The sequence below is a fragment of the Anabrus simplex genome, chromosome 1 (genome assembly GCF_040414725.1).
Source record: "Anabrus simplex isolate iqAnaSimp1 chromosome 1, ASM4041472v1, whole genome shotgun sequence".
In the NCBI taxonomy this organism is placed as follows: Eukaryota; Metazoa; Arthropoda; class Insecta; order Orthoptera; family Tettigoniidae; genus Anabrus; species Anabrus simplex.
This window is the reverse complement of record NC_090265.1, coordinates 518,796,196-518,807,782: the sequence shown is the minus strand read 5'-3', so window position 1 is coordinate 518,807,782 and position 11,587 is coordinate 518,796,196. Positions and strand designations below refer to the sequence as shown.

Here is an 11,587-nt window from a genome sequence, read left to right as displayed (position 1 = left end):
TTCTTTATTTTTAAAAGAGATCAAAAGTACCAATTTCAGGTCTGTAATATCTACAGTTTCTGAGATATAAGTACCGGTATCCTGATTAAAGGCATTCAACCCCTTTTTTCACCCTTTTTCACCCGTCCTATTGGGATTTTCTGAAAACCAAAAAATACGTGTTTCCTTATTTTCAAAGAAGACTCTAAATACCAATTTTTACATTTGTAAACTTTTAAAGTTTTGAGATATAGATGCACTCATTTTAAAATTTCACCCCTCTTTTCACCCCCTTAGCAACGGAATATCCAAATATCCTCTCTTAGCGAGCACCTACATCTTAATATGAATGAATCCCCAAAATTTCATTTCATTATGTCCAGTAGTTTTGGCTCGGCGATGATGAATCAGTCAGTCAGTCAGGACAAGCTATTTTATATATATAGATGATATGAGTAAAGGAGTGGAATCGGAGGTAAGGTTTTTTGCGGATGATGTTATTCTCTATAGAGTGAAAAATAAGTTACAAGATTGTGAGCAACTGCAATGTGACCTCGAAAATGTTGTGAGATGGACAGCAGGCAATGGTATGTTGATAAACGGGGTTAAAAGTCAGGTTGTGAGTTTCACAAATAGGAAAAGTCCTCTCAGTTTTAATTACTGCGTTGATGGGGTGAAAGTTCCTTTTGGGGATCATTGTAAGTATCTAGGTGTTAATATAAGGAAAGATCTTCATTGGGGTAAGCACATAAATGGGATTGTAAATAAAGGGTACAGATCTCTGCACATGGTTATGAGGGTGTTTAGGGGTTGTAGTAAGGGTGTAAAGGAGAGTGCATATAAGTCTCTGGTAAGACCCCAACTAGAGTATGGTTCCAGTGTATGGGACTCTCACCAGGATTACCTGATTCAAGAACTGGAAAAAAATCCAAAGAAAAGCAGCTCGATTTGTTCTGGGTGATTTCCGACAAAAGAGTAGTGTTACAAAAATGTTGCAATGTTTGGGTTGGGAAGAATTGAGAGAAAAAAGAAGAGCTGCTCGACTAAGTGGTATGTTCGGAGCTGTCAGTGGAGAGATGGCGTGGAATGACATGGCATGTTTAAGAAAATATGTAATAATGATGGTTTTGAAGAGAGCCACCCCTGCGGTGTAAGGGGTTATGAGGGTTAGTCCACTCAGACTACATTATTACAAGTGAGGAGCTATCTGATGGTGAAATGGCGGCCCTCGTCTAGAAAGCCAAGAATAACAGTCCAGAATATTTGTTGTGCTGACCACATGGCATCTCATTATCTGCAGGCTTTTGGGCTTGGCAGCAGTCACTTGGTAGGCTATGGCTCTTTGGAGCTGTTGCAGCATGGGTTTTTTTAATGGTTTTGAATAAAGAAACATAATTATTTTGTACCCTTACAGTAATGTTTCTGATTTCGTCAGTCAGTAATTTGTTTTGGACCTATGGTCATTTGCCAAAAAAAGGTTTGTTTTAATCTATTCTTATCATCCCTAGAAGTTGGAGTATTAAATTTTTATACACCCTGTATTTTAGTGTATAATATACATACACATTTGCATGCTGCCGACACTGTAATTGTGGAAAATCCTTTTAAGACCCATGCCAGAGACACCAGAGCTGGTCTCTGAAGAAACTTTGACTCTTCTGTGTTGACGAATGACAGCACACGCTATTTTCTGAAACAGAGACAGTTGTTTTGTCAAGTTTGTTAAAAAATTTAACTGGACAAGTTGGACCTGCGGTTAGGGCCATGCAGCTGTGAACTTGCATCCGGGAGATAGTAGGTTCGACCCCCACTGTCGGCAGCCCTGAAGATGGTTTTCCGTGATTTCCCATTTTCACACCAAGCAAATGCTGGGGCTGTACCTTAATTAAGGCCATGGCGACTTCCTTCCCATTCCTATGCCCTTCCTGTCCCATTGTCACCATAAGACCTATCTGTGTCGGTGCGACGTAAAGCAAATAGCAAAAAAGTTTGTTAAAAAGAGAACTTACTAGATGACAGCTCTTAGCCTGTGCAATACTCAACAGGCTCTGTTTCGGAGACTGAGAATGAAGATGAAATAATGTTTCACCAATAATTTTTAAAACTCTTATAAATTTAGTATACACCAACATACTGGATATCGTGCACTATGAGGAGATTTTCCTTATTTTTCTGCTGCATCATTTGGTAGATACCATTTTGACTTGCATAGCTCAGATAAAACCAATGCCCATGAAAGTATAAGTAATTGTCTGCTCACATCACTTACTCGTGTTACTCGTCCTCACCGTCCTTCACTGCTGATCTTTATTTCTATAGTAAATCAGTCATTGAAACAACACAACTGCCACCATACTAAACTGCTTTTGATCAGTGTTTCGCAGTCATAGTCAGAATTAATTACATTTCTCTAGCTCCTTTCTGCATTTAAAGACTCCGGTAATAAGAACTAGTGCATTCCTCAGCCAGGTCAGTTCCACTTTTATCACCCTTCTGTGGAACATTACCACTCTTTATTCTCTCAGCCTACATCTCCCAGCACAACCTATTTATCTGCTATATTCATCTGCTGCTACCATACCAATATATATTTGTTTCATAAATAATGGTAACTGCGTGATAACACCCGATAACATTGCACCACGGAAAATCGAAGGCATGTGTTGGAAGGCCAAGGCAACATCTGTCACAATGCTAGCACCAAAGGGAGTCAGGATTCAGTACCTAAGGGTAGGGAGGCAATGAAAAGATATGTGCATGGAAAGCAGTGTTATAGTATTTTAAACACGAACTGAACACAAATGTGCATTACAAACAGCTAACATTAAATAACCCCTAGGGTGTCAACTCATCATTGCCAAAGATGGGGAAGGAATTGTATACTATTGGCAGTGTTGGCTCTATTAATGTATACCACCTGTTGCCGATATGCCATTATGATGACCACCCTGTCTATAAAGTGCATCCCATACAGCATCTTCTTCAGTTCTGAAATGAGATCTGTTGAATAGGGAAGGTGTTCTTAGCCTTCCCACCCCAACCGCTGTACAAATTCCTGATGGAAGTCGTAGTGTTGGTTGTAGCATTATCATGGAGGAGTCTAGCAGTGCCAGATATGTCCGCCTATGTCTATGCTGCATATGGCCTTGGAGAAATGTGGAACAGTACTGAGCATTGACGGTGTTGCCCTCATGAACAGGATGACACTTAAGAACACCTTGGCTATCGTAAGCCAATATGAGCACAACTTTTGTGGGCGATGGATGCAATCACACCTCATATCATCATGGTGATGCTAGATGACATGATTTGGCTGACTGACGCTTAAGTTCTGGTTCATGTGTTCACAACCAGATTTCATCAACTGCAACAGTATGATTGAGCCTGTCATTCCCTTCATACTCAAATTACTCCCATGGATATGACAGGTCTTATATCGAGTACACTACTGCACTTCAGTTAACGGTAGAAATTCAGTATATGCAGCATAACTTTTATAGCATCATAAGGGATTTGAAGTGTTACAAATCTTTTGTGGAATACCTTATAGAGGAGAGATGTGTTCACTGTGACAGCTAGGGACCGCCTGCCGTCCCCCAGAAGTACATTTACTTTTATAACCTAATATAATTTATCAGACACCATTATTCATTGCTCAAGCAGGCTGTAGCATTTCTACTGGCTGAAATACAATTGAATATCACATCATTCGCAGCAATGAAGTGAAATGCATTCCGTTACCAACCTGCGCACAATAAAAACACAACTAACTGCAATGTGTAATGAAACAATGTACAGTCAGACCTGGGGCTGCCTGGCCAAGTCAGTAAAGGCGTGCTCGGTTCGCCCAGAAGGACGTGGGTTCGAATCCCCGTCAGGAAGTTGTAAAATTTAAGAAATATATTTCCACTTCTGGAGGTGCATATGGCCCTGAGGTTCACTCAGCCTTTACCAAAAATGAGTACCAGGTTAATTCCTGGGGGCAAAGGCAGCCAGGTGTAGAGCTAACCACTCTACCTCATCACGTGCCGAGGTTAACAATGGTGGAAACCTTTACCTTCCACTCTTCCAAGGGCCTTCATGGCCTGTACGGAGGTGACTTTGCTTTTACCTAAGGATACCCACATCTTCAGCTCCTTCAAAGTCCATTTTAATCTGCCCATAAGTTAGACCTTTCTGTCTATGATTTTGAATTTATTTCTGTAAGATGGATGACCTGATGAGTTTGTGGCTCAAGCTCCGTAATATAGTGTATTGAGTGGTATACAGTTACCAGGACTTACCACATGGAGTTGTCTGCCTTAAGTCCCAGGGTAGACGGGCATGCTCTACGCTCCAGAGAAAAAATTCTCTGTTACTCACTTCAGGCTGTGTCAACCTTGAGCCGGTGTCTTAACCCATTCGGTGGGTGATGCGGCGAGATCCGCTGCTACAAGTTGCTTGCTCGGTGGGGAACGTGGATATATCCACCGATTCAAATTATATTTTCTTCTCAGTTGCCTGCCTGCAGAGGTTTATTTTCTTTTCAGCAGCATATTCTGGATGAGTCTGCCCTCTGATGTGAATTTTTTCAACTATGTTCTCCCAATACCAATGTGTCATCCGTGAGTTGCAACATAAAGAATGCAGCTGAGTCCGGGCAAGAACGACCTAAGGCCTAATAGCTCCATGCTGAAGCTTTAGTTCATCGCCTAATCGTCCCTTGGATGTAATAATATTGCTGTAGAAGGGATTTCTAGAGATTATGACACTGAATAGACCTCTCTGATGACATTTTAGAACTGTGACCTGATTTACTATCCCCAGTCTTGAGTTCTTCCTTCACAACTGGAGTGTGTGTTTATTGTGAGTTACACAACATTTTATTATCATACGCAACAGTAATACAGTCATTTTTCATGATTTTCGTCCAAACTGCTGAGACCAGGGTTCTATTCGATCCCTTTTCTTACATTTTTTTTCCGCTAAAATATCTATAACGAACTACCGGCCCCCACTGTTAGAAGAATATGATTTACGGGCCATGATAAACAAAATGTTGGATTTTAGTGGAGAGAATTGTGATATTACTGAAGTAAGTTCTGCCGAAGGGGAATTCGTAAGTGACAGGAAATTACATGGAATAAGTACTGCAGGCTCAAATATACAGGGTTTGGATGTAGCTGATGCAAATGTTCAGCAGTCGCAAAAGAGACACGTGTACGATTCCAGTTCAAGTAGCGATCATGACAGTGACAGTTGTGACGATAATACTGATTAAAATCCAACCTCTGCAAGTTCTTCATCAACTTGTACTGAAAATGGACAAAGAAATTCCCGCTTTGATCCAAATTTCCATCGTGATGTAAAGAGAGTGTTTTTAAGGAAAACAAAACTGAGCAAAATATTTTAATTACCTATTTTTTTATGACGAGGTATGCCAGAACATAGCTGAACACACAAAAGATGCCGAGCAGGAAATCGCACATAAAACCCAGTTTAGTAAGACGAAAGGAAGGAATCGAGTTCAAGACCGTGTCTGGACAAATAAGGACAAAATAAAGCTTCCTATGGCCATACTGTTGCCGCAGCAGTTTGTACAGAAACCTTAATTAGGACACTATTTCTCACAGTCACTTGTTCACTACGCCTATTTTCTATGAGCTGATGACACAGAAAAGATTTTTTATCACCAGATTGAGTGGCTTGGACAGCCTCCTGACCCGAACTTGGCAGGTTGATTCTGACTCAGACCGGTGGTATTTGAAGGTGCTCAAATACGTCAGCCTCTTGTCAGTAAATTTACTGGCATGCAAAAGAACTCATTTGGGACTAAATTCCGGCACTTCAGTGTCTCCGAAAACCGTAAAAGTAGTTAGTGGGACGTGAAACCAATAACATTATTATTATTATTATTATTATTATTATTATTATTATTATTATTATTATTATTATTATTATTATTATTATTATTATTATTATTATTATTATTATTAGATTTTCCTCCACAGCTTTTTACATATCACTGACAATGAGGTGAATAATGTACAACTTCCTCCCAAAATACATGAGATAAATCCAGTATTTGACCACCTGTTAGCAAAATTTTCGGAAAATTATACCCCTGATGGCAAAATGTCAATTCATGAGAACTTCTTGCTATGGAAAGGGTGGCTAGGGTGGAAAGTTTACATAACAAGAAAACTATCGCGTTTCGGAATGGAATTATATAAATTATGCGAAGGCAAGGCAGGTTATATATCATGACCTGCTCCTGTGTGTATCATATCATAATGAACAGCTGTAAAAGACATAACACTCTGAAGACTGTAAATACTTAAATATTACCTGTATTGTAGTGTAATATAGTCTGTTTATGTCACTTATGAATTGTAGGGAGGCTATATAAACTTGATCCCTCGAAAGCGCTAACCAACATAACAGAAAATTTCGTGAGTATTATAATTTATTCCATTGTACATCTTTTAAGTACATGTAAACTTTGTAAATCTACAATTTACATATACAGAAACATTTATTTACAGGCAGAGATTGATAGTAAACTGCCTAATATATTCAGGTGAAAGTTACTGTATAAACAAAAACCAGAGCTTTGCTTTTAGGAAGAAGCAATCTCGATTTCACAGTGTTGAAAGCACTTAGTACGTTTTTGCACAAAGTATTGAAAAATTAAAATAATCGACTTTTTTAACAATTAAATACATTATATTCAAGTAAATATTTCTCCTTTGGACCTTCAATAGTTCATTTTAGTCTAAGATTGTTTTTAATCAAGTAATTAAATATTTTCTTCAATCAGGGAAATCGCTCCCATCTGCTCGCCAATGTCTGTGACAAATGAATCACTAACACAACAACCCTTCAGTATGTACTTGAGCAGAATACTTGAGGATGTTGTATGTTTTTTCTGGCTGTGTATATTGAGTCAGCATGGTGTGGTATTGAAAGTGACATGTATTATTCTGTCTTTAATACATGCACACCCAGTACCATTTCTTAGGTAATTGGGAACAATGACAGCAACACCATTTGCAATTAGGTCTTTGGATCCAGAAAAGAACACCACGTTGCCATTGGTACCGGTAGTGTTAAAGAATACTTTTTCTCACCAATGTGTCTCAGACAACCCCATATATCAATCAGGGCTGTAAAAGCCCTTTTATTTTCCATATGGCTATTTTGCACTGGCATTGAAGAGACAATTTGTTTTCCATGTTCCACCCACATGAGGTCTGGGAATCTACCTTTGTGTGCCCATTCATCCTTCACACTATCCAGCTTAGACCTAAAATGGCACCGATTATTAGCTGGATTGCTGAATGAGTTACTTTCTGTAATTATCAGCCACATCCTAGATGTTAGGCTCCTTTAAAACCAAGGATCATCATTGAGTAATGGGTTAAAATCATTTTTATTCATTCTGAAACTCATTTTCTATGGTTTCTCAGGTTGAGACAAACACGAGGGTGGCTACTAACTTGTAGATGAAGGCATCTGCCTTACAGTTTGATTAAGTATAAATAAATACAGCAATGCAGACACCATCCGGCTCCTTGGCTAAATGATTGGTTGTAGAAGATAGGACTAAAATAATTTAGAAATTTAAAGGTACTATCAAAAATGGGTTATGTATAATAATAATAATAATAATAATAATAATAATAATAATAATAATAATAATAATAATAATAATAATAATAATAATAATAATAATAATAATAATAATAATAATAATAATAATAATACCGGTAATAATAAATTAAGTTGAAATTTTGTGAAAATTATCGTTGTGTGCCCATTGTGACATGTAAATTTCTGTAATTTGACCAGTAATGCCAACCAGCAGGGATGAGTTGCAGTAGACATTTCCATCCATACCGACATTAAAAAAACACAACCTACAGCTCACTTTGTGTAGTGAGATAGGACTTGAAAAATATAACAAATACTTTCATTATCATTCATTGTATGATAAAATAAGGTACAGTAAATCAAAGAATCCTGGGCAATGAGAGTGCAATTTTTTAAATTGAAAAGTCACATGTCTGTGGATCAGATACCATGTAAAATTGGAGACCATGATATTATTAATTACTAGTTTGCTTGCTTGCAAAGGAAGTCACACAAAAATGATGTGACAAATTAATTTGAAAATATTAATACCAGTATTGGAATGTTAGATTGATTGATAAACATTATTAAAACAGTATTAACAATTGCACTTTACTGAACAACGGCTATAATATGTTCAAAGTTGTCGTTTTAGATTATTATTTACGGTAAGGTTATTCAAGACGATGAAAAATATAATATACAATTCTAGTTCTCTCCCGTTGATCTATCAAGTGTGTCTGCTGCCATTTCTTGAGGGATGCAGTATTTTTGCATCTGTCCTGTAGCAGAGGCTAGAGTAAAAATGTAGCTTCCACTGAAGCCCTGAGTTCATTTATGGCTGTGACAGTACAGAAGCCGCTGAGACATTGACGGTGCTGAATAATGACATTCGAGGCACAATTGTTGCACCTGGATGTTACGGACGGTGTTACTCATGGGACCGATCGTGATGCAATAATACTTTCTGACCCAGTGAGGAAAGCAATGGTCAATTACTGCACTTCTCATCGTGCCTGGTCCACCTCATTTTAGCACCATCATTGAATTTTTTGTGGTTTCCTTATAACCACATATCTGGTTGTGCTTCTTGAGGATCCAACCAGCGTCCAGGCTGTATTTGGTCCAGGTCCATCCAGGTTGATAACTTGACAGTAAAACAGATCTATCCATATATTTTCCCTAATATACCGAAATTTATCATTTACCCGTTGGCATTGCTCATCGACAATCGATTGTAAATTACCGCACTTCTCATCGTGCCTGGACCACCTCATTTTAGCACCATCATTGAACTTTTTGTGGTTTCCCTATAACCACATATCTGGTTGTGCTTCTTGAGGATTCAACCAGCGTCCAGGCTGTATTTGGTCCAGTTTGATAACTTGACAGTAAAACAGATCTATCCATATATTTCCCCTGATTTACCGAAATTTATTATTTACCCGTTGGCGTTGCTTATCGTCAATCGATTGTCGCATTACGCTGCGTTCTTCGTTTGTCTTCGGTAATTTCGTACGTCAGAAATTTGAGGTTTTGTTTATAGCTGTCAACACCATGTGGTACTTTTATTGATCAGAATGGTGGGCGTTTGCCAATCTCTTTTCTGCCATTAATTATTGAAACGATCTAATGTTTACAAGTATAATTGTGTTTTAAGTAACGAGGTGGGTACTCAGTTATTTTTATAATTCCAACCATAACCTATTCCTGTTACATACAAACGTGGTAATGTGTATTATACATGATGTTTTACAGTTGAAGTCATCTGCGAACGGGCAATATTAATTTAACATGGAGGGCGGAGGAAAGACTCAGTTTGATATACTGCTTGGAGGCAGTGAAAGACTTCCCGTTAAAATGTCCATCATGAAATTCGCCAAAGCAAGAGCTCAAGAAATTGCTGCCCTTACAGAAGCTATTGGTAAGTTGTAGGTAAACTTTCACGAATTTGATTGTTTCCGCTTTTGAATATGTGTTGTTGCTCTACAGAAGAATGCCTCTGTTTTGCCTAAAGTATTTTCTTATCAAGAGAGTTGGTGGGAAACATTTACAACCGTGGTTTCCGATTTTCACACCAGGCGAATGCTGGGGCTGTACCCCAATTAAGGCCACGGCCGCTTCCTTCCCACTCCTAGCCCTTTCCTATCCCATCGTCGCCATAAGACCTCTTTGGGTAAAACTTAATCCGCATTCACGCAAGTTTTATAAGGAGGTGATGTAGAATAAAGTATGCAAAACTTACGTGGCCATGGCTAGGGACCTACCAACCCACTCCAAAAAGTACATTTACTTTTATAACCTAACGCAGAGTAGCGCATGCCATTTTCCATTGCTGGAATGGCTACGTGCATTGCTATTGGCTGTTGTAAAATGCGTTGTTATGTCATTGCCATTAGTGATTAGAAGCACATAATGTTGCCGACCCGCAAAGTAAAAAAAGCACGGTCTTGTCCAGGCCTTACCCTAACCAGTGCAGGCCAGTGGTGTTTCCTCAGGTAAGTAGAGGCCTAAGGCCGCTTCGCGGCTCTAACCTGGGGGCTTACGCCCCCAGACCTTCTTTGCTTGTCCTCATATCACTGGTTTGGTCCAGCCCTTGCCCTAACCTATCCAGACCAGTGGTCTTGTCCAGCTCCTACCATAACCAATCCAGACCAATGATCTTGTCCAGGCCCTACCCTAACCAGTGCAGACCAATGGTGTTTCCTCAGGTAACTAGAGAGGCCTAAGGCCAATTCGCGGCTCTAACCTGGGGGCTTATGCCCCAGACCCCCTTTGCTCACTGATGGTCTAGTTCCTAAGTAGAGTGGTTGGTAGCGTTGTGCTTTGCTCTACCATGTCGTCTGAGAGTCATCTGCGAGAAATAATCATAGGACAGTCACACTGCGTGTAGATATTGGCGATACAAGCGGTAACCATGGTACTAATGTTGCGTGAACACCGCTGAATTTTTGGGTGTCGGGGGGGATGCAAAACAAATTCTAAAAAAAACCCAGTGAAATAAGTTATGCCTTATTTATATGGGCGCCCATATGACAGTTTGTATGGGATTGGGGGGGGGGGGGGGCTAGACCTGGGGTTATGTAGAATTTTTAATATTTTGGAAGATGATTGGTGACTTGTATTGCAAGGTAGAATAACACCCACAGTATCCCCTGCCTGTTGGTGGTGGTGGGGGGCAGTACTACCATTTCTACGTAATGCCTACTTTTAAATCATTTTCTTGAAAGAAAAACTCCTGACTGCATTAGATTTTTCCTTTCCCTGAGAGATAGGTTGGTGTGGGGGGCCCTCCTTTGCCCCCGGGTATGGGCGCCCTTGCTTATTTGTAGAAGTGTTAGCTCGTATTGGCGCTTCATATTGAAGATGAATAGCTATTGTAGAAATTACCAAGTAGGCCTATGCTTGTAATAGACTCCACCATATAACTCAAGAAGATCTGTCTTATGACCTTTTCAAAGAAACCTAAAGACAAAGAATATTCGTACATCAATACTACAGACCGTGCTCACCGATATTAGTGCCTCGGCTCCATGCAGAGTGACTGTCTTTTATTTACTTCTCCCGGAGGACATGGTCAGTGCGGTCGACAAGGCTGCCAACCTCTCTAGTTAAGAACTAAGGTGAGAAGACGTAAGCCCCCAGGAGGAGAAGAAAGAATGAAGGTGGGGTGAACAAGACCAGTGATATGTGCACAAACAAAGAGGGTCTGGGCATAAGCCCCCAGGTTAGAGCCTAGAAGCGGCCTTAAGACTCTAGCTTCCTATGTAAACACTATTGGTCTGTACTAGTTAGGGTAGGGCCTGGACAAGACCATTGGTATGGATTGGTTAGGGGTGGACAAGACCATTGGCCTGGATAGATTAGGATAGGGCCTGCACAAGACCAATGATTTGGGGACAGGCAAAAGGGGTCTGGAGGCATAAGCCCTTCAGGTTAACCGTGAAGTGGCCTTAAACCTCTAGTTTCCTGTGTAAACACCATTGGTCTGGACTGG

The 11,587-nt window shown here is 39.8% G+C and overlaps 1 protein-coding gene across 1 annotated transcript in view; it reads left to right on the top strand.

Moving 5' to 3' along the window:
• The first annotated feature begins 9,126 nt into the window (after nucleotides 1-9,126).
• The window catches only part of Pop1 (POP1 ribonuclease P/MRP subunit), a 76,888-nt gene continuing 74,427 nt past the window's right edge, over nucleotides 9,127-11,587 (top strand). Inside the window, exons 1-2 of the mRNA XM_067135428.2 lie at nucleotides 9,127-9,257; nucleotides 9,349-9,514. Coding sequence (XP_066991529.2) covers nucleotides 9,385-9,514 — 130 coding nt within the window. The 5' untranslated portion in view covers nucleotides 9,127-9,257; nucleotides 9,349-9,384. The remainder of the gene's footprint in view (nucleotides 9,258-9,348; nucleotides 9,515-11,587) is intronic.